The sequence below is a fragment of the Tiliqua scincoides genome, chromosome 1 (genome assembly GCF_035046505.1).
Source record: "Tiliqua scincoides isolate rTilSci1 chromosome 1, rTilSci1.hap2, whole genome shotgun sequence".
NCBI classification, from domain to species: Eukaryota; Metazoa; Chordata; class Lepidosauria; order Squamata; family Scincidae; genus Tiliqua; species Tiliqua scincoides.
The window spans coordinates 224,705,280-224,728,837 of NC_089821.1; the positions used below are offsets into that span (position 1 = coordinate 224,705,280).

Consider the following 23,558-nt stretch of genomic DNA (forward strand, 5'->3'; position numbering starts at 1 on the left):
TGTTGTAGAGATTTTCATCTCACTCGATGAGAATGGCCTTTGAATTAAAGGAAAACAGTCCTTTACAATAGTTAGAGAGGGCAGCCAGCTGACTATCCATCAATCATTCTCTCTCCAAGAGACACCCTCCCTTCCCCCTGAACATGTGAAAGAAAGATAACCCTTTCTAAGGGCCTGGAGAGAGACTGATTGTTGGACTGTCATCTTAATAACTCTATCTTAACATCACAAAGATCTGCAAGGCTGATCACCCCCAGCAAAGGGACTTTGTTTTTTAAATAGCTTTGCTATAGTGTGATTTTTACCATTCACCTGAGTTCTGAGAACAGAACCCTCATGAATAATGAGACTCAACCTATACACTAATTAAAGCATTGATATTGCTGTTTCAGGAAACCAGTAGGATTTTTAAACCAAAATAGATTGAATGGTGACAGTGGTGTAGTTAGCGGGGGCCGGGAGTGGCCTGTCCCGGTTGCCACCCTGGAGGAGGTGACAAATATAGTCAATATATTGACAATATATTTTGTCACTATAGTGACAAAAATAGCTAAAATTGCAGTAGTTGGGAATAATACCATAATGTTATACAGGTATAAACTAATTATCCAGGAATGTTTCACCCGCAGTTTTATCTCAATATGAAGGGCCCTCAACATGAAATCTCATCATGAAAGGAAAAAAGTTGTTTAACAATAGCCTTATTGATACAAGAGAGGGCAGCAGGCTGACAATTAATCAATCATTCTCTCTCCAGGCACTTAGAACAGCTTCACTCTAAGGCAAGTAACCCCTCCCTTCCCCCCCAGCTTGTGAAAAAAAATCACTTTCAGGTTCTTTTCCAGCGCTGCACTCTGGATGAAGGGAAGGGTTGCTAGCTTGGAGTGAAGCCTTTCTAAGTGCCTGGAGAGACTGATTGATGGATTGTCCACTTAACGACTCTGTCTTACATCACAAAGGTCGGCAAGGCTGTTTTTATATTGCCTAGCCAAGGAACATTGTTTTTTAAATGGATTTGCTTGAATGTGATTTTTGAGTTCTGGGAACTGAACCCTCGCAAATAATGAAACTCAACCTGTATACCATTCGAAGTGTAATTTACAGCAGAATGCAATGAAACAAACCAGAGTGAAATATCTCTATTCTATCAAAACTTATGGCCAAAAAAACCAGAAAACAAAAATGCAACTGTCTTAAGTTAACAAAAAGTACAATTTCCTTAACTCAAAACGGACCAATGAAACTGATTGTTCAGAGCCAATGAGATGTTATTATGACACAGCATGAAACCAATAAATGTGTCAGTAATGTGACACTCGGGGGGGGGGGGTGACACCAGAGGTGGATCCAGTTTTTATGTTGTGGAGGCATGAGCACTACCTTAACTCCTGAGCTCAGGTCAACCAGACAGGTAGACCTGGGCTCCTGGTTGAGCTTTGGCCTCCGTGGCCAAGGTTTGTTGGGTGGTAGAACCTGGGCTCCCATCTGGACTTTGAGCCTAGGTCCACTGGCCAGGTAGACCTGGGCTTCTATCCCAACTGCTCTCTGGAGCCGCCACTTCCAGGCGGATAGACCTGGGCTCAGGTCTGGATTTGGAGCCCAGTTCTACCTGCTGGGAAGACCTGGGCTCCCATTCTGACTGGCACCCGATTTCGCTCCCCATCCTGGTGAGTGCCCTTACCTGCTGACAAATTAATTTTATCATCTGGGGGTGACAAAAATTTATGGGCCACGGGTGTCAAATGACCTAGCTATGCCACTGAGTGATGAAGTATTTGGTGAAGGGAGACAGAGACCATAATTCACCAGGAAGTTCTCATGCACGAGTCCATTGAAGAACAGCTATCATTTATTTCACTGGAGATTATGCAAGAGAACTTCCTAGTGGATAGTGCTTCAAGTCAGCTGCTGATCTCATGCGTCTCTTGACAGGAATAAAGCAAGAGAATAAAAACTGTTGCTTCAGTAACCTCTCATCTCTTTGTTTTAAAAAATTTTTCCCTTCCCCTCTCCTGTTGTTTAAATGCATGCAAAAGGGATCAACAACACTGCTGCAAATCGCTTTGCTCTTTTCAGCCCTACAATTTTGCGGAAAGGGATCTTTAAAAAAACCCTTTAATTTGCTTTGGTGGCAATAACCAGTCGGAAAAGGAATTTCAACTTGGAAAGACTGGGTGCACAAAACAAATATTCTACTGCCCAAAAGAAAAATACTATTGATACTGTTCCTTGCTGTAATTACATTCTTGGTCTCTGCATTGAAATATGTGCACATGTAAGAGAGTTCAGTTTTATAGTACAGGTTTTATACAAAATAAATCCATGAAGATTGTGAACTGGTCAGCATGTGCATGTACATCACTCAATTGCGTTCATCTCTTCATTACTCAACACTTAATGAGTTTCCGGGGCAAGCCACATTAAACACATCTCTTGTGCTTTCAGCTTTGTTTTTGAAAAATTAAAATAGGAGCACACAGCAGTCCTAATCAGGATCTGAGCTGGAACATGTGGTATTTAACCCTTTCCATTTTGCCACAGTCCTGATTAAAATCACCCCAAAGCGACTCCTAGCTCCTATGTGCACCAATGGGAGCTTCCATCTTGGGGATAAAGTCAGCATAGGGAGGGACAGGTTTTCATTTTGATGAAGGACATCATCAGTTGATACTAGTCAATGAATGATGAACATGCATGTCTGAACTGACCCTTTGAGAAACATCATATATGACGTAGCAGATTTAAACTTATAAATGTTAAGACAACGTTCTTTTCTAAAATAAAGCAGAGATTGATTAGCCAATATTTCAGAATAATTAAAAGCCCATTTTCATTGGTGTTTCAAACACCAGGACTTACTATAACAATAATACTAACACTAACCAGGATTTTTCCCCTCCATACAAAGTAACAATCACAGAAAAGGATAAGCAGACCTACGTCCTCTTGAAATAAGATTTCAATGCACACTGAACTGAACACACTGAACAATGCACACTAGGGGAAAGGACCATAACTCCATGGCAGGGCACATGATTTGCATGCATAAGATCCCAGGTTGAATCTGTCAATCAGCATAGACATTACCGAACTAGTTGGAAAAATGGTCCGACTCATAGCTCTGTGTGTTCATGTGGGTATTGTTCATGCAGTACTATTAAGATTATGTTCCTTGCTGTAATTACATTTTTGGAACTCTGCATCAAAATATGTGCACACGTGAGAGAATGAGTTATATACGCTTGGTCAACTCAGTGTGAAACTGAACATATGCGAAGCTGCCTTACACTAGCCCTGTTCAGTTGTTGTGTTCACATGGTCATTGCTCATGCAATGGGGGGTGGGAGTAAAAGTGTGCCAGGAAGCTCCATCCCCATGTGGGCAGCATTTGTCTACAGCTAAGGATGCAAAGGGTTCCTGATCACATTAAGACTCTTTGCAAACAAAGACTCTTATGTAAAACTCAATTCTTATGTTATGTTCTCCTGCCCTAAAGAACTTATGATCAATAGGCATTTCAAAAAATGATGTAGCATCTTGCCATGGTTGCTCTTTTACACAATTCAACACCCTGAGAAAATCATTGTGTAAATGCTCCCTGTCCCTAAGAAGGCTGCACACTTGCCTTCCTGGGAGGTTGTCAAGAAGGCTGAAAAAACAAGGAAAAAGGAGTTGAAGCCTCAAAGTGGCACCCAAAAATGATTTATTGATGATGTAAATTTGTTCTACAAGTTTTGATAACAAATGTGGCTGGAAGAAAATCGTTATGTCTTGACTGGAAAGAAGCTGGAACCCTTTGCTAGATCAAGACATGAGAACCTTTGTTGTGGAAGGCTTTTTAAACTGAAATGTGGTGGGGAAATTTATATCATCAGCAAATTGTTTTTGATGACCACTTTGAGGATCTGCTCCTCCTTTTTGGTTTTTCATGCTCTTGTTCTGCTCCTCCTCTCTTTTTGCAACACATGGTTGAGCAGACAGGGATGTTCCAGTTGTGTGGTTTGATGAGTGGCCGTTTTGGGAGAGGAAAACTGCACCTGATATAAGACAGACACTACTCCTTCTGAAGTTCATGACAGAGGACTTAACAGAGCTTCAGCTTGATAGACAACTCACAGAGATGCACTTTGGAAAACAACCTCTCTAAGAATGACATGCACTAAAACACTATGAAGGCAAAATGACTAATCCACTGGTTCTCAGTTGGAAGAAGCTAAGCAAATATTTCTGTATTATACTAACTTGTTCGGTAATTTTGTCATTTGCAGATCAGCCTTTTTAACGAGAAGCATTCTTGCCTGCCTTCTCAGATATGCACTGGGAAAAACACTGCTAGTCCAGGACCATAGCACTGAAGATGCTATGCTTTAAATTAGGAACTTGATCTTTAATCATGTTTGCCAGATTGAACAATTATAAATCACAAAGGTAACTACCACCACCTGCAACACAAATGAAAGTATCCTTTGTGCGCAAGTGTGTGTGCGTAAAAAATGGCATCCATTTCCCATCAGTCTTGAATGAGCAGTCACATCCTTTCTTCATGATGCCCTTCACTAAGATAGTTCAAGAGCTTCTCAACTGTGATTATACCACAAATTCTTCGGGCAGCTGATCTTCTCCTAAGAGATCCAATGACAGACAGTTCATTGACCTTTTTCCATAGAGGGCGGATTTGGTTTTGCAATCAGCTGTTGAATACACATATCCATAGTTGGCCAGCTTATCCTCTAAAGCACAACCAAACGTGTAGCTCTGGGAGGTATCTGAAGATAATGTGGCACTTAGTGGGGGATGAAGATGCTTGTGAAGACGGATGTCATCTAGGCTTTGGCTGTGTTGGTCTGGGCATTTTATCACTTTTGGCTTGGCAATCTGCCAGTTTAAAATAAGCATATATTAAAACAAACAGATAAAAAAGACTGCATGTAAGCAAGCTCCCTCTTGTCTCAGATTGTTAACATTCTTCTTGCTCTCTTTAAGGAAATTATCTTAATGAAGAAGCTGTGAACCATTATGGAATTGTGAAATCATTCAACTACTAATGCCTAGATCCTGCACTCAGTACACAGTGCCCTCCTGGCATCCTACAATAAACCACTGTTGGAAAGGAATAGTTTGGCTGGAATGACGGTGATTGCCAGGGTTGGAAAAGAGAGGGGGGAATAGCTGCATTCCATGACTACATTCAAAGAAAGAATGCTTAACCATAAACACAAGTTTACTCCATCTGTCACTGTTGGATGGCTATTGCTCTACCATGTACCAAGATCTGAGATCTCCCATGTCCTGCTGGAGTTCTTTTAAAAATTAAAATTGTCTAGGATGAACTTATGAAATGAGAGCTGAGCTGCAATGAAAGCTGAAATGAGAAAATGTTAAAATGTTAGGCATATGAAAATTGTGTTAGAGCTCTAAACTTACATTTCTGACAGGGTCATATCCATGTAATCTAAGGAAGTATAACCCCTCCCAGCTAATTTCAGGGAGTGAGAATACCAGCAGATTACTCTTTAAAAACACTTCCTACAAAACAATAGCTAAATCTCTTGAAACAACAGAATAATTTCTTAGTATCTATTCTGATTATATAGAAATGTTCACACACAGCATCTGTGAAATGAAAACTCTCCAGAAGCATCTCCTAAAATTTTACATTTATCCAAATGATTCCCAGAGCCAACCTATCTATGGGGCCTACTGAAGCAGTTGTCTTAGGGCACAAGCCTAAACAGGTCTACTCAGAAGTAAGTTCTATTTTGTTCAATGGGGCTTACTCTCAGGAAAGTGAGGATTGCAACCTTTGGTGGCATATCTGTGGCAGACACTTATATCTGCCTACTTGCCTCCACTGCTCTTTGCACTTCCTGGATTGAAAAAAGAGAAGGGGGACAGAGAGGAAGATGAAATGTGGAGGGGAGGAGAGTGTTAGAGAGTGGGAGGAGCAGAGGCTGGCACATCATTGGGTAACGGGGGGCAGCATTTGGCATGCCACTTTAGGAGATCTTGGGCTGGCCCCAATGACTCCTGTACAAAAACAAACCCAAGGTCCAAGTATACTTAACAGTACAAAATGTAAAGCATCTTTTAGTGAATTTGTGTGTTCAAATCTACAGTCTAACATTGGGAAAAATCCATGACCAGTTAAACACATGTAAGTCTCAAGGGGAGAAGTAAGAGGCCTTAAAAATTAGTCCTATTAAATTCAATAGGGTTTATTCCAAACTAAGTGTCTCCTATTGTCTCCTACTTCAAGTCTCCTATTGAAATGAGACTTAACAAGAGTTTAACTTTGGCTGAATTGTGCCCAGCAACATATGAGAGCCAGCTCTGCAAGTTTAGAAAGTATAAAGTTTAGAAAGTACAAACTATCATGTCAAACGTAATGAATTATGAAGAAGTCAGATGAATTAATTCTAACTAGTCTTTGTCTGCAGCTGTTGATGCAGTGGGCCCAATTGCACTTTTGCATCTGGCTGCTCAACTACCTTGGGGACTGAAATGTTAGAAATATTCTTTAAGGAGCCATTTGGGCAGAAACCACAGACCAAGAATAAACAGTGAATTCCACACAGCTGAGGTCCGCATTCAGAAGCTTTTCTGATGATGGCAACCGCATTTGGAATGCAGAGATGGGAACAGTAAAAAGTAAAGATGAAAGTATTTTTGCAACTAGAATATTATTGCTTAAGACACTGCAAAACGTTTTTCTTCAAGAAACCACATAGAAGCACTAATCCCATCCTGTGAGTTCTTGGTTCTTGCTTGTGTCATGTTACTTAAGTGATCTGTGTACTGTGTTAATTCTTAGAAGCAGATTTTCAGCAGGCAAAGTCCTAGGGGGCTGAACCCTGAACAACACAGCCTTATGGGCACCAGTAGGCATATAATACTTAATCACTCTCCTATCATGGAAGTCTGGAGGGTAAGTCTGACATCAGCCATCGTCTTACCTCACACAGAGATTCCACACTTTGACCTTTGACCTTTATTAATGTGACTTGTACTACCGAAGGATGGTTTTTATTGATAGCTGTCAGGAAACATGAGAAAAGAAATTCGAATTATAGAAAGAAATTCAAATTCTAACTGGAATTAGGCATATAGATTGACACTTGTGGGGATGGTGTGCTGAAAATGTAACGGACAACATGCAGGGTGAAATTCTTCCACTTTCCTATCGGAAGCCTCTTCTTTCCGGATAAATAGCATGCAAGGGGACCCCCCCCAATCAGGATAGGGATTGCATCAAGTGATGGTATTAACATTCCCTACCCCCTCACCAGATCAGGTGTTCTGAGCATGCTAATTACAGTGGGGGGAGGGCTGGGAAGAGCAAGCATGCTAGGAGAAATGGCGTGATTCAAATCTCCTCTAGTCTGGTAATAATTTTACTCTGAACGCAGTGCTAAAAATACAAAAGATAATTCAGTTACAATAAAAGTAATAAAACTTATAACTGAACGCTATCTCAAAAATCATGTTTTCAATCATTCACAAATAGAACTCAATGCTCTGTATCGTGTGGTACTCCATATTTAGCCATTTCACTATAGGTTAGTTAATCAAGTATTTGTCCTCTTCTGCCTTAACCAGAAAGGCCAGCACCCTTGGTAATTTCTACACGGAGGGAAAACCCCTCCTAGCTAATACTAAGAGACATGTTCCCAGTTCCAAGTCATTTTCCAGCACCTCTCCTTTCAAATGTCCTAACAGTGCAGTTTTAGGAGTGAAGAGAACTGCATACCCAGTTATTTCTCACCTTGGCAGCAAACTTTGTCTACTGCCAAAGAACTGACAGACTTTCCATTGGCATCCTTCTCTGACTGAGGGTCATCCACAGGAACCTCTTCTGACTCAGCCACTACAAGCTCAACTTCTGAAAATAACGAAAGAGAAATTGGCGCAATAAGCCATCCTTCTCTAAAATTTACACACCCATGTCTCCCACCCCACAATCTTTCTCTCTAGCAATCCAATCACATGCTCCGCAGATGCGGTGGCACTGCAATATAGCTACCGCTGCATCCTGTGGGAGGGGGAGAGGTTGCAGAGGTCTCCTCTGGGTAAAGGAACACTTGTTTCCTCACCTGGGGATAGGAATCCACAGTGCAAGGGTGTCTACTCAGACCTGCAAGAGCAAATTTGCTGGTGCAGGTCTGTGTGGACCTGCACGTGGGATTGGGTCCGGGAAGGGATCTAGGATTTGATGACTGCCACTGTCCCCAAACCCGCCCCCTTCCTGGACCTGATCTACCCTCCCCCCACCAACATTGCCACCTCATTCCATCCTCCCCCACTCCCTTTTCAGCCTCCCTCCACTCCACTGCTCCAGCTATTTTTATGACTGCCATAAGGCAACGACCAGCAGTGGAACACATGTTCCGCTGTAGGCTGGCCACAATAGGATTGGGCCATAGAAAGGGAATTGCCATAGAAAGGGAATCTCAGGACTCACCCTGAGAGTCATCCTCTGCTCTCCCTTTGCTGCCACTGTCAATGCCAGAGCTTCCACAGCTGATGGTTGAGCTGTAGGACTTCTCCTTCCGATGAACCTGATCCATGCTAAAAGGCTCGTCCACGGACATTTCCACAGATATCCGATGCCTCGAGTCAGCCTCAATGCCAGAAGTGTGGGAACTGCTGTGGCTATCTGTTGACTGTCGAGACAGACGGTTGTTCCTCTCGCTTCCTCTGCTGCTCCCGCTATCATGTGAATGCTTGTCTGATGGATCAAGATCCATCTCCAAAGTGTCACTAATGTAGGATTCCCGGAACCGTTTCTTCTCTGGAAGAAGACAGCAAAATGGGTAGAAGAGGGAGAATAAAAAGGGTATTTAATGTTAGTGCAAAGGGCAAGATATACAATACCTTGCCAACAGGGCAAAGAGGCACTTTTGCAAGTGGTGCTCCTTTTATTATTATTATTATTAACAGTATTTATATACCGCTTTTCAACAAAAAGTTCACAAAGAGGTTTACAGAGAAAAATCAAACAACTAACGGCTCCCTGTCCCAAAAGGGCTCACAATCTAAAAAGATGCAAAACACCAGCAGACAGCTACTAGAAAAGACACTGCTGGGGTGAGGAGGGCCAGTTACTCTCCCCCTGCTAAAAAAAGAGGAGCACCTACTTGAAAAAGTGCCTCTTACTCAGTTAGCAGAGGTATACTATACTAGAGGTATACCTGCTTTTCTATTTAGCAGGGGGAGAGCAACTGTTCCTCTTTATCCCACCACAGTGGCTTTCCTAGTGGCTGTTGCTAGTTTTCTGTGTCTTTTAGCCATTTAGGGCCCAATCCTATCCAACTTTGTAATGGAAGATCAGAAGATCATCAGGTGGATGATGTGGTGTTGACAGCGATTCCCTGTTTTGACAGCTGTTTGACAGCTCTGGGAAGGGCAGGGCTGGCTCCACAGCTGTAATCAATCAAGGCCAATGGAGACCTGGATGGACACCTGAGCTTCATTGGACCTTGATGGGACTTTGCATAGACTCATGGACTGAAGAGATAGCTCAGCTGAGCCTAACTTGGACTTAACAAGGTAGCTCACAGCTGAGCTGAATTTGGACTTAACAAGGGGCTGCAGGATAAAAGGCAGCTTCAGAAGGAGCCAAGGGCTGGCTAAGCAGGACGCTGACCCAGCCGGAAGCCGGACGCCGACCAAGAGGGCTACCTGACCCAGACCTACAGGAAGAGAGGACTGCCAGGACCCTGCTGGAGGAGACACACTGCTGGAGAGGAGGAACTCTACTGCAGAAGACTGGACTGTGTTTTGGAGACGGATTGGACTTGGAGGCTTCAGACGTTACCCCCGGAGTTAAGTGGAGTTTTGGGGAGGGAAAGCCTCTGGACAAGAGGACTTGCAGGGAATGTCTGTGTTTGTAGCAATAAATTCTTGTTATTTGCTATAGATAAGGAGTTCTGTGTTCATTCCATTGCACACTGCAGCTGTTGTTCCTGGAAAAGGAGGGTGTTAATTAGCCAAAAAGCGGGCATTAAAAGGGAGTTGGGATATTTGGACGGGACAAATTGCCGTGGTCGGCAGGAGTCGAGAATTTGGCAGAACAAACTTCCCAGCTCCAGTGTAACCACAATGCAGCCCCGTGGTAAGGGAACCCGTGTTCCCATCCCTTGAGAAAGCCCCAGTGACTGCCCCTCCACCACAGGATGCAGCGCACACCCCACTGGCACAACTACACCAGCACTGGAAAATTGGATAGGATTGGGCCCATAGTTACCTGATTTTCCTTGTAAACCACTTTGTGAACTTTTTCATTGAAAAGCGGTATATATCCCTAAATAAACAAATAACTAAATAAGAAAAATAAATAAGAACAAAAAATAATAATAATACCCAAATCCAGAGTCAAAGAAAGTCTTTGAAGGTGCAAAGCACATGAAGGAAGTTTGGCTAACCCTAATGACCAGGAATAAATATAATTTTGAAAGCAGTACAGTACAGCCCTTCTTGCTCCTCATTCATCAATGTCTCTTCTTCCACCTGACTGTTTTTGATCAAATTATGCTAAATTCTGCAAAAACTCAAATACTGGTGCAGAAGAAAGCATGAAATCTGAACATATTTATGAAAAAAACAAGCAAAATATGAATTCCTTTCTATTGATCTGCCACATTTATAATGAGTGGAAAATCTGAGTTTCCATGGCACAGCTTTATGTGTGAGGTATGAATGCCCTTTTAGCGGTCTCTTACATGAGGCAGAAACATCCCTAAGCTGTCCCTGAGCTCAGCATTCTGAAGCCTTGAGAAACACCTCAAGAGTCTGAGAATCTCCAAATATTACAGAGGGTTGATCCAATGATACAGTCCTCATGCAGAGGTCACTGGAAACCACTTTCACATGGTAGCATTGCACCTGAGGGACTGGAAAGTTTTAATTAAGTTTTCATTGTAAATTACTGTGCTTTGTTGCAAGCTGCCTTGAAGAACACCTTTGCTGAAAGGTGGTCTGGAGATTTTAAAAACAATCCTTGTGTCACATAAGCTAGAATGATCACACGGGATGCTCCTGGTGGTCTCAGTTTCTGTTGAGGAGGCTTTCCATTTATTGGACCCACATATGTGGTAAGAGGCTCATAAACTTTATAGTCCCTGTATGAGGCATCACTGTGATGAAGTTCAATAAGTAACAGCCCAGTCCTATCCTATGCTGGAACAGGCAGGTCAACTGGCCTGCGCCGTATGCAGCACAGGGCAGGAGGTGGCTGCCACACCCATGTCATGTGCCAGCCACCCCATGGGGCTACTCAAATCTGATGCAGAACCAAGCAGCCTGGTGTAACGCTGGGCTGGCTGGGACAGGAGTTAGAATCCAGCCTAAGTTGCCCAGGCCAGTACCTTCGCCCTCCTGGGCCCAGTCTGTGCATCTGTGCACTGGCTCAGCTGACTCTTAAGGAGGTGTGAATGTGCTTTATAGCATGTTCACAACACTCCTGAGCTGGTGCAAGGGACTTTTGCTGGTTGAAGAGAAGGTAAGGACTGTACTCTATACAAAATGACATGTTTGAAAAAACTGACAGGAAGGATCCCAGGTACTTGCAATCAAGGAATTGCATTGCTGTCAGCAATGTTAATGTTGAGATGGTGGAACGCAAAGGAGCCTGGAAGCCCATTCATCATCCAGGCCCAATCTCCTACCTAGAGCAATGGCATGGAAGATGATCACCACTGCTAGCAAATGCCCATACATTCTAAGGGAGGTGTGTGTCACACCTACTGAAACATGGATTCACAGCAGCTGGTTAACATTTTCATTTTGTTAAAACTAGTCAGCTTCATTACTGACAAGCTCTTCTGTGTCTGGTGTCTGCTGCTGGCAGCCTTTGCCTTTTTTCAAATGAAAATATTTGCCATCACATACCTTCCACATCTTCAAGCATCTGGATCTGCTTAAGGACAGGCTGAATGTTGAGAAACAGCCGATGACTGTTGCTGAGCAGCTGCAGCAAGTGTCGAGACCGGAAGGGGCAACCTGTATAGTAAACCAACTTCCGGGCAGAAGGCAAACCATCTGGTTGGATTACAAATTTCTTCCCCTAAATTTTTTTTTTTTTTTAAAGATATAGAGAAAATGTGATGACTTAAGAGAAACTTTATAACACGCTCTTAGGCATAAAAACAGAGATTCTTCAGCTACTAACTGAGCTGCCAACAATTAATCTTGGGGTTTTGGACATGCAAGATATAGGGGAAAAGGCAGTGGTTCAGTGGCAGAGCACCTGCTTTGCATGTAGAAGGTCTTGGATTCAATTATTGGCACCTTCACATAGGCAAAGCGAAATCTCTGCCTGAAATTCTAGAGGGCTGCTGAAGAGCTGCTGATATAATATAAGGTAGCTCCCTGTAATCCTGAGTATATCTCCTACCACTGAGATAAGACTTAGGAGAAGACCAATAGCTCCATTTGTGAAAGTTTAAAAAGCCACCATTTTCTATGTCTCCTGTGTAGCTCCAAAATACTCTTAAACATACAAGCAACTGAGTAGGGCTGTGGTTTTCAAACTCTCTCAGAGTTTGAAACCCATAGTAAGTCCTTGCAGGGGTGGGGGGAGGCAGCGGGGGCAGGGGAAAGGCAGCAACGCGATCCCCAGGATCACGCCGCTCAGGGGGGCTGTAGGGACTGGGGTGCACTCACCAGTCCCTGCAGCAGCCGTCCTGGGGTTTGGGGAGCCCTTGCGCAAGGCTCCCTGTATCCCCCAGAATGCTGCCACAGGGACTGGTGAGTGCACCCTAGTCCCTGCAGTCCCGTCAGAAGTGAAAGTGGAGCGAACGCACTCTACTTCCGGTTTAGTGGAGGTGGGGCGCGATCGCCTCACTTTAACTTTGGAAGCTTCAGGGGGCCCACCAGATGGTTGCACAGGGCTGCCTGCACCCCCAGGAGGCTGCAGGAGGCTGTGGTGAGTGCAGCCAAGCCCCTGCAGCCCCCTGAGCAGCGCGATCTTGGGGATCATGCCACTGCCTCTTCCCTGCCTCCTGGCTGCCCTTGCCCCTTAAGGGCAAAGTGGCCAGGGCCCTTGGGCTGGGGTGTCGCAACGTCAGTAGGGTCTGAACAAGCAGAGCAGGTAAACAGACATTACCTTTGGCTAGTTCACAATCGTTGTACTTCCTTCCTGGAGATTTTGCTAACATTTGGGCATCTTTCAGAAGTAGAGCAAGACTTCTGCCATCTGCACAAAAATTCTGCGTGTGCATACGCATAGAACGAGATTGACCTTTACAGCAGTGAAACACTGAAACACATTTACAGCCATTTTGAGTCTGCTACCACTGCTGGCAGTGGAGAGGGAGGGGTGGATATGGTGGCACCAGCATGCACCAGCTCCTAACCCAATTCCTGTCCCCTTCCACTCCATGGACTTGCAAAAAACTTGCCAACAAAATAGCTGGCACAGATCTAAGGAGTCCCATTGGGACAGTGGAAGCTCGCACCAAGGTAAGGGCCTAAAGGAGGCCTCTGGACAGCCCCCCCCCCCCAAGCAGGATAAAATGAGCACTCCATTGGCAGCTGCATTGGTGGGGAGATTTAGTTAGGCTTGGACTGTAAATTACATATTTTTGCGACCACATTTGTTCTTTAAAATAAACCTATGCATCAGTTTTGACTACATAAGACATAATGGAATTCAAGCTGCAGGTAAGTTAAAGAATATTGTCGAGTTCTGCAATACTCACCAGAAATGCAAGTTTTCCAACATGTGACCAGGGGAAGTCATAGAGCAGCTGGCGAACATGGTTCACCTCCTACAAAAATAACAAAGGACAAGAAAAGACAAAAAAAATACATCGTCAGATGTACAATGGAGTCAGGACAGAGCAAGGCACTTTCACAGATAGTCACAGATAGAGGTCACAAGATCACAGATTCTAGGGCATATGCAAAGCTAGAAATGCTTGGGGAGGAGAACAGTGCTCAAGCAGAATTAATGTTACATAGAAATGGTCCAATCTCTTACCTGATATATGTGCATCCCTTTAAGAGTGAGACCCAGAATGACTGAAGGGCGATCCTCCTTCTTATCCTAAGACAACACAGAGATGCAGAATGAAAAGGCATTCAGTATGCACAGTTCTTTGGTAGTCATGAGGATATTATTAGTCCATCAGAGCAGGGTTGTGGACTGGGAGCCCAATCCTAGGCTCGACATGCCGGCTTAGTGCCAGTGCGCACTGTCGCAAACATGCCGTAAGGATTGGGCTGTGGGGTGCTCCCTGGAACTGATGCTGCATGTGCAGGTGGCAGCTATGGATAGGGGTGCCTTCTACTAGTTGCACCTACTGTGTAAGTTATGCCCTTTCCTGGAGAAGAAGAGTCTTGCCTCTCATCTATGCCTACTGAAACACTGTATGTGGGGCTTCTCTTGAAGATGAACAGTTTAGACAGAACAAAATTTTACTGCGATCTGCAGGATGTAGGGAAGCAAGACCACATACATTCTGCAGTGCTTACCTTGATTCCAGTTTAGCATCTGGGCTCAATTCAAAATGTTGATTTTAACATTTAAAGCTTTTTATAGCCTGGACTTTTTGCCTGCAGGACCACTTCTCTCCATATTCCCCTCCCCCCAAGCAATGAAGATTTGCACTGGGTGCTGTGCTCCTTGTGGTCAAAGTGACCTCCCCAAACAGCAGAACTTTTCCAAGGGTGACACATCAGACTCTAGAATGTCCTGAGAGAAATAGTTTGCCAAAACACACTGTAGGCTTTTTAAAAAGGGCTGCACAATCTCATATAAAAAGATGTTTGGGAATTGAGAGCAGTTGAGACTTAACTACTGTTTTAGATATGTTGCTTCTTTGCAATTTTGTTTTTACTAACAGTAGATATGTGATTTTGATTATGACTGTACACACTGCCTGAAGCCCATGATGAGGCAGGCTATAAACATTTTAAAACAACAGACCAGTGACAGAGCACAATTCTTCTCACAGTTCCATCTTTTCTGGTTGTTTTTAAACTCCCCGCTAAAGAGTCCTCAAGTTTCCTCTATTTCAGAAGTGGACAGCTTGTACTGGAGGTACAGCTAACCTCTCTCTTGCTGCTTTTGTGTTCAATTGTACACCTGCCCTAAGATTCTTCAAGGGATGACAAACCCAGCGCGGTCAGCTCTGTCCACATTGTGTAGAGTAATGACATCATGCTTCAAGAGTGGTCCTGGTTTTGGCTAGTGGGCTCAGCCCCACACATTCTTACAGTGGAAAATAACCAAGTGGGAAAAAAACACTCTAGCAACCCCATTGGCTACATCCTGTGGTGCTTTTCAACTAGCCAGCAGGTCAAACTCCAAAAGATTACCATGGAACACCACAAGGGCTTCTGAAAAGGAGCCCAGCAGGGTTCATGCAGCATGCAGGGCCTTTGTTGCCCACTTCTACCTTAGCCAGTGCTGAGCTCTCCAAGGAAAAACAATAGCTCTAAATGAGGGAATTACCATTTCAAAAACAGCGTTTAACTGAGCAATAGTTTCAGATTTCTCTTTCAGCTGCTGTTGCTCCTACCCAAACCCACACCACTGCAATTTGTGAGAGTTTATTGTGGAAAGACCAAAAGCAGAGCTATTGAAAACAAGAGGTTAGCCCACAGAATTAAAATCTACATTGGTCTTGTCTGTGTTGTATCAAATGATCCATCTTTCCCTACAGCCCATTATAGAAAGTGATAAGAAATAAATAAAAAGAATACAATAGGCCTATCGGTGTGTAAGGGGAAAAAATTCACACTCACACAGCAACTAGTATTTCAAGTCAGACAGGAATTCAAGAATGAAAGCTTTGGGCAAAAAGCATGTCAGATCTTGCACAAGTATTGCTCTACTTTATACTATCATAATAAGAACACAGCTTAAACTTTAAAGAAAATGCAGGACCAGATCACGCTTACAGGAGGCGATGTTAGGGTCGCCTGGCCTTTCCACATCAGAGCTTCTTCACCTTTAACAGCTGTGTAGATGAAGAAATTTTAGTGATGTGGCTTTTTGAACACTCACACCACTGTGATGTGATCAGTGGCCTATGCTGAAATCCCCTTTTCTACGCAGCCATTATAAGTACTGGAGCCTCGACACTGAAAGATTAGACACCCAGGCTTTGTAAATTGCTTTAAGGCATTGTTGGGAAGCAGGGTAGAAATGGAAAGAATAAGGAACAGCATTACTTTAATCCATACACAGACTGGGACTTTTTTTTTCCTTTAAAGGGCCTGACACGTTCTTTTGGCAATTTCACAGCAAATTAACCCTCAAGGAGATTTAATAGAAAGGAAGACAGACTCTGCCACCGTTCTGGTAGTTCAGAATTACAGTGAGGCTGACAAACTGCTGATCATACCAAGAAAACTCCGTAAGATACAAGCAGCAAATTGCCAGGGCGGCGTTTTGATCAATAAGGTTACTCGGCTATACTTTTAATCAAGTTTGGCTACAATTCTCTGTATGCTTATTTGGGAATAAGTCCCACTTAATTCAACAGAACTTACTTCTCAGTTCTTCAGTGCAGAGGACTGCACTGTAAATAAGTAGGTTAATTATTTCACTGTAAATATTAATTGGTGAAGTGAAAGGACATTACTTAGGGCCCAATCCTATCCAGTTTTCCAGTGCCAGTGCTGCTATACTGATGAGGTATGCACTGCTTCCGGTGTTGAGAAGGCAGTCACAGAGGGCCCCTCATGATATGGAAACATTTGTTCCCTTACCTTGGGGCTGCATTGGGGCCGCACCAGTGCTGAAAAGTTGGATAGGATTGGGCCCTTATTTATCTTTTGAAGTTATTTTGGTTCTGGCGTAGTGGAGAATAAAAGAGAAAATGTTGGTGGCCTCTCTTATCTTTGGGCAGAAGCTTTCATTTATTAAATTAAAAGAGCTCTCATATTTCTAAAAGGGCACCTGCAATAAGGATTTATAGCCCAGTCCTAACTAAATCTCCCTTAACTGATGCAGCTACACCAGTGGAGTGTGCGCTGCATCCAGTGGAGGGGGGGGCAGTACAGAGATCTCCACAAGCTAAGAGGTTTTTCATTCCCTTACCTTGGGGCAAGCCTCTGCTACCCCATTGCATTTCCTTGGAGCTGTGTCAGCTATTTTGCTGGTGTAGAACTGAGAAAAGTAAAGGAGAGAGAATGGGGAAAAGAAAGGGGTTAGGATCCTGGCACATGCCAGTGCTGCCAGGATCCACCTCCTCCCTCCCACTTCTGTCTCCCACCTTGTCCCCTCCCCATCCACTCTTCTGTTCCTACCCCTCTGTTCCATTTCTCCTACCATCTGCTCCCTGCACCGGCTTACCTGTGCTTCCTCTGGTAGCCAGCTGCTGAAGTGGACCTTCAACAACACCGCTATGTGTGCTGGCGATGTGCTGCAAGGCCATTTACCACATTGGAACCACTGTCCTGCTCTCATAAAGAGCAGTTAGGATCGGGCTGTTACTTTGTGATCATGTGAGTATGTATGTATAAACACAACACTGACTGACTAATCAGGCAGAAAGTCTTTAACTTGGTCGATAGCCCATTTCAGAAAGGTTCAGGGTCCTCATAGGATAGATTCGTGTAACCATCTCTGAGGTGGAAGCATTATGAAGGGCCTTTCCTCCTCAGATCAATGATGAAGAAGTCTTGTGAAAGGGCTTCACAGAAGACAACAAATTATCAAATATTAAACCTCTGCAGCGTTCTCATATTTTTCAGGCCATGTTATCATATGGAACTGCTTTCTATGCAAAAACTGAGGAGAAAGATCATGTCGAGTTTCTTTTCCCATTTAAAAAATGAAACAAAAAACCAGAAATGCCAAGGGGAATGGGCCTCTTGTTGGGTGTTTACTAATACAGCTTCAGAACGAACTCAGATGCTGAAGTGTTTTTAAGATTTTCTTGGGAATCATTTCTAGGGTATAATGCAGTGCTTCCCAAACTCCTATAAGGAGTTATAGGGAAGCTAATTGTTGTGGGGGAGGGGCGAAGACAGCAGTGCGATCCCCAGGACTGAGCTGCTGTCGGGGATGGGAGGGGTTTTCTTTTTACTTACCTGCAGCCAGCACTGCAGTCCGGGGGGGGGGGCAGGGAGCCCTCTGCAGAGCTCTCCATGCCTAAAAAGCCTAAAAAAAGAAAAAAAGAAAACCAGGCACTTCTGGTTTCACGATGAAACCGTGCCTGTTCTTTTTCCTCTCTTTTTTTTTTAGATGTGTGGAGGTGCAGGAGCCCTGTGGACACTGCAGCGCCAGTCTGGAAACCACTGGTATAATAAATTCTGAAATGTAGGCCTGCAGGAACAGTTCAACAGCTGGGCAAAACCACGGAAAGTGCTTTTCTACTTATTTCAACATGTTCAAAGAAATGGTTATTTGATTCATTCCAAAACCAGATCACATACACTGAGGCCTGCAACTTGTGAATGCTATAGAGCAGTTAGGTACAGGCAGGGTTTCCTCACTCTCTGATATGCACAAGGAGAGAATGTCATATACTCACAGATCTCTGTCTCCCATAGATTGGAACAGAAACACCACACATACAAAGGATTGTGATCTGTCGCCTGCAGTTCTGTTATAATAATGATTCTACCTTCCAACAGATTATTTCGACTTGAGTGGAAGCCTTTGCAATAACATTATGTTTAGGATACATATACTATTTGCCTCTATTTTTTAGAAGAAAGATCCCAACAAGGGCATCTACTTTCAAACATAATACTTGAAATATGAATCTGTATGTTTAACCTTCTGGAGTCTGTAGAAGTGAACAGGCACATCTTCCAGCAAGCATGACTCTTTGACGTACTTCAGAATTGCTTCTTTCGTTGACAGACCTTGCTGTTCTCTGTGCATCTCTGGGGCATGCTTCAGGATATAATCACTCCCTCGCTTTGCAATTATCTGCCATACGGGAAACATACAACGTCAGCAACTTCCTCAGCTCCTGTTCAACCATCCCATAAGAGAAGCCATCTGGGATTCACTGTATGCACATGAGAGGTTCAGGTAAGGGTAACTCCCTACCTGCAACACAGGTTACAATCCTATCCATATTAGCCTAGGAGTAAGCCCTATTGAACAACATGGAACTTACTTCTGAGTAGTTATGCATAGATTTATGCTGACATGCTCTGAAAAGTTCTGCTGGTTAAATTCGAATAGTGCATAGCATAAAACTATTCAAATGTCCCTAAAAGGAAGAGTAAACTATATAACTGGCTGTGTGCATACTAAAAGCTTTCTGTGTACCCCTTTAAGGAAAAGGTGAATAAAAATTACTAGTAAGAATCCAAAGAATACTTATGTCAATTTTATTCATTGCTTCTCACTAGGTTCCTAAAGTAGGATTACAATATTCAAGATGGGATGGGGAAATTTCAGCAGTTCCAGCTTCTTCCATCACAGTGCAGGAGAAGAGAAATTGAATCTCATGAAATTATTTACACATGATTACTAAAGGGCAAATAGAAGGATTGCTCTATATTGAATTTATTCTCCAGTCCTTTGTTTCCTATCAAAGTGCCGCTATCTAATTTTTATTTATATCTACACACACACACACACACACAAGACAAATATCTTAACCCATGTAGGAGTTACTCTTTCCAGATAGACTCTAATGTGTGTATGATAAGGACTCAAGACAATTTAGGTAGCATTTCCTAGTTCTCTCTCTTCTGACTATCACTCAGCACTTACAGTCATTTAATTTTTTTTCCTTGCAAGAAAACAGTACCCCCTTGAAGGGGTTGCACTTGCTGGAATAGATTCTATTGCCGTAATTACAGGGAGGCTCCCTCAGGTAGCCTTACCATGTCTCCCTCTGTGTCTCTAAATAGACTCCACATCATTTTAATTATCTTGCTGCCAGGAGGCCTGTTCTTTCTTCACTCCACTCCACCTCACCAGTTGAGCGCTCGGAGTCTAGGAACCAGGCTCCAAAACGAGATTACCCACTTCTTGTTTTGTATCTCCACCCCTTGCAGTCATCATTATCCTTGTTCTGCCCTGTGTGCTGTGGTAATCCTTAGCCATGAAGCGGAGCCAGGAGTATTTCATACTCATCTCACTGCAGTACCCTGGGGACAGGGAGAGTCGCGTCCTATTGGATGCCAGGTTCTATCTCTGGTAGTAAATTATCTATATGTCCGTTTGTAGGAGAAGGGCAAAATAGTTGGAATCTGGTGTGGGCCTTGGCTTTGTTTGTCAGCTTAAAAGTTTGCCATAAGACCATTTTTCCCTGTTAAAGGCCATATCATACCCACCTGAGAATGGCAATTCCAAGAGTGGGGAAAGCGCATGTTGGGAGGTGTGTGACACTGTGCCAAAAAGAGAGTTTGTGAACACAAGGAGTCTGGACTTGCCCTTCCACTTTGAATCATGGATTCCTGAGGCAACTCACACCTATTCTCCTTGGGTAGGGTGCAAGGTGGATCCCAGTGGGGTTCAGGCAAAACACGGCAGGGGTATTTACATAGCCTTCGAGGCAAAGTGCTACAAACCGAGAGGTGACTAGAATGTCTTCGTAACAGAGGCAAATTAAGACAACCTGCTTTCACATGAAATCATAGAACTGAGATAGTAATTGTGTGTGTGTGTGTAACGGAAGAACCTTTTGCTCATTCAGCTTGCAACACCTCCAACCCTGATGGCTTTGTTTCATACTCATGACAGAGGCTTACCCACTGTGGAAAATAAGTCTGAGGTTCAAAATAGTTCCCTCTGTGCAGGTTTTCCTGGTAATCACCCAAGTCAGTCTGCAGGCCATAAGCAGCCAGAAGGAAGTAGACTTCTTCTTTGTGGGTGCACCGAGACTTCAACACTTGTTCCCTGAGATGACAGTAGTAATAGTACCGTGCTACCTTGTCACTGCAGAACATAGAAAAACAACATTATTTTTAAAAATATCAGAGGAAAGGAGAGAAACAAAAGCCAAACTGAACTGAGTTCTATGACTAGATAACTGTTATTCTGAGGGAAAACTATTTGTGAGGCATGTTCTCCTGCCATCATTGATCATTATGTGCATTGTTCTAGCAACTCTTTACAGATTGGCAACCCAATCCTATCCATACTTTCCTGGGAGTAAGCCCCATTGACTCTAATGGGACTTACTTCTGAGTAGACAAGCATAGGATTGGGCTGTGGGTCAGTTGGGGACAGGGTGGGTGGGTTGAGTAGGAGTATTACCCCTTGTTTTAAATACACTTGGGAAACTGGATTGGTTAGAAGTCTAGGTTAAAGTGTTTCAGTCAACAACCTGGCAACTATATGCTGGACCAGTGGAAGTTTTCTAATACTTCTTTATTTCCTTACATCTAGCACAGTGCTCTAACCCAGAGGGCAGCTGATTCTAGTAACAGTTCTTCCATCTACTTTCTGTTGAATCAATAGGAAACACTGAACCTAAGATGTTTTGCAATACAAAGGAGGCACATGACAGAGAAATGAACTATTCTGCCTCCCAGTGCAGAGTGTTGAAATGAAATGGGTGCTTTTTAATAAAACAAATTATATTGATCAAATGTGCACTAACTGGTGTTTAAATGGCATGATGACAGGAGTCTGATAAGGAGGACAAAGAGACTATCACAAAACCAATTTACCCTTCAGGACTGTGACCAAAGATATATACTATAAGGAAATGCACGATTACATAGCTTTGTTTTAAGAAAGGAGCTTGTAGAAAGCAGCAGAAGGACAGATGAGGAAACAGAGTTAAAAGGGAGGAAACATGAACATAAACACGCCTAGGAGCAAAAAAAATGCCTGCCTTCTACCATTACAAGAAAACACACACACACACACACACACACACACAACAACCTTCCTCACGTAGCAAGAGTAAATGTGTATACAGGTTCATTTTAGGCCCCTGAAAGAGCAATTTCTTGGCTTATCAAAGGACAGAAGGCAACCTGCAGTGTTGATACGTAGCCTGGCAGTTGTTCATTTTGAACCGAATCACCTTTAGTCCTGCACAGCAAGGTAGAGTGGCTTCATATGGAATGGGTCTAGAATATCACATGAATAGAGCCTGCTCAAATGCAAAATTTTCCCACTCCTACGATGACACATTTTTTTCGCTATTAGGCCAAAAAAGGGAGAAGCTGTTCAAGACACAGGCGCAAAACAAATTCAAAATGAAGCTGCCATGAGCATCTGTTCCATTATGTTATTGTATGTCAGTGCCAAAGTGATGGCACTTGTAAATGTACTTTTGCACGATTCATTTTCCTTCTTTATGCATCTGCTTTCTTTATACATAATGTTTCATGAAAACATAATTTTATGCATTTCAGTTTAGTTACCTCACTTTTTTGCAAATGCGTCCAAGTAGCACACTGATACCAAAACAATCACATGAATATATTAAAAGAATAAAAATGCATCTAAAAATACAATAAAAGATCATCAGCAGTCACAGAGCCTATAAACAATTACTAAAATAGCATAAAAAATAATAAAGCAAAATGCCTGTCTACTGTCTAAAGGGCAGCCCAAACCTAAACTGTCCTGGAGCAGACAGGCCAGAGGGCCGGCCCAGGTTCCAAGGCAGGGTTGGGGCTGAAAGCGGCTCAGTCCGGGGCAAGGGGAATCACAAGGGTAAAGCAGTGGGAGCAGCCCCAGTGGGGCTACTTGGCTCTGTGCCACCTAAAGAGGTGGCACAGAACCGAGCAGCCCGAAGCTACCCTGGGCTGCCCGGGAATGGAGATAGGATCAGGCATAAGTTCAGAATCCTGGCCCCATTCCCCCTCTTCCCCACTGCTTGCATAAGAACAGCCCCACTGGATCAGGCCATAGGCCCATTTAGTCCAGCTTCCTGTATCTCACAGCGGCCCACCAAATGCCCCAGGGAGCACACCAGATAACAAGAGACCTGCATCCTGGTGCCCTCCCTTGCATCTAGCATTCTGACATAGCCCATTTCTAAAATCAGGAGGTTGCGCCCACACGTCATGGCTTGTAACCCATAATGGATTTTTCCTCCAGAAATTTGTCCAATCCCCTTTTAAAGGCATCTAGGCCAGATGCCATCACCACATCCTGTGGCACATCCTGTTGCCCACAGGCCTGCCGACTGCCCATCCTCCCTTGCCTTGATACGCCTCCCTCCCGCCCTCCCCATGCCCCCCTAGACCCCGCACCAACTGAGCTCAGCTGGCGTGAACTCACTATTTGCCCTAGCCGAGTGGGTCCTGCTTTGGCCTCTGGAGGCCAGCGCACATCAGTGCGCTGGTCTCCTTCCTCTCCTGGTGGCATGAAAGTGCTTTATGACACTTTTGTGACACCAGTGGGCCAGCGCAAGGGACTTGTGCTGGTCCAGGGTGCTTTCAAAATTGTGCCTTAAGTCAGTTTCAGAGTTTGCCTAAAAGCAGAAAGATTCTATAAGATCTCCCCAGAGCAGGAATTTCATAACTGCAGTGCCACCACTGAAGAAGCCCCGTCCCTAAATCCCACCAACCAAATTTTTAGTAGGAACAGGTCGGAGAGCAGGGCCAGCAAAGCCAAACAGAGGTCTCCTACAGATTCATATGAGCAAAGATTGTCCTTAAAGTAACCTGGTCTC

At 43.7% G+C, this 23,558-nt stretch overlaps 1 protein-coding gene across 1 annotated transcript in view; it reads right to left on the minus strand.

Moving 5' to 3' along the window:
• Positions 1-4,587: 4,587 nt before the first annotated feature.
• The window catches only part of FRMD1 (FERM domain containing 1), a 32,260-nt gene continuing 13,289 nt past the window's right edge, over positions 4,588-23,558 (minus strand). The window contains exons 5-14 of the mRNA XM_066611375.1: positions 20,671-20,857; positions 18,734-18,889; positions 13,979-14,044; positions 13,698-13,766; positions 11,887-12,061; positions 8,455-8,788; positions 8,021-8,022; positions 7,763-7,879; positions 6,954-7,033; positions 4,588-4,875 (exon numbers count right to left, since the gene is read on the minus strand). Coding sequence (XP_066467472.1) covers positions 4,588-4,875; positions 6,954-7,033; positions 7,763-7,879; positions 8,021-8,022; positions 8,455-8,788; positions 11,887-12,061; positions 13,698-13,766; positions 13,979-14,044; positions 18,734-18,889; positions 20,671-20,857 — 1,474 coding nt within the window. The remainder of the gene's footprint in view (positions 4,876-6,953; positions 7,034-7,762; positions 7,880-8,020; positions 8,023-8,454; positions 8,789-11,886; positions 12,062-13,697; positions 13,767-13,978; positions 14,045-18,733; positions 18,890-20,670; positions 20,858-23,558) is intronic.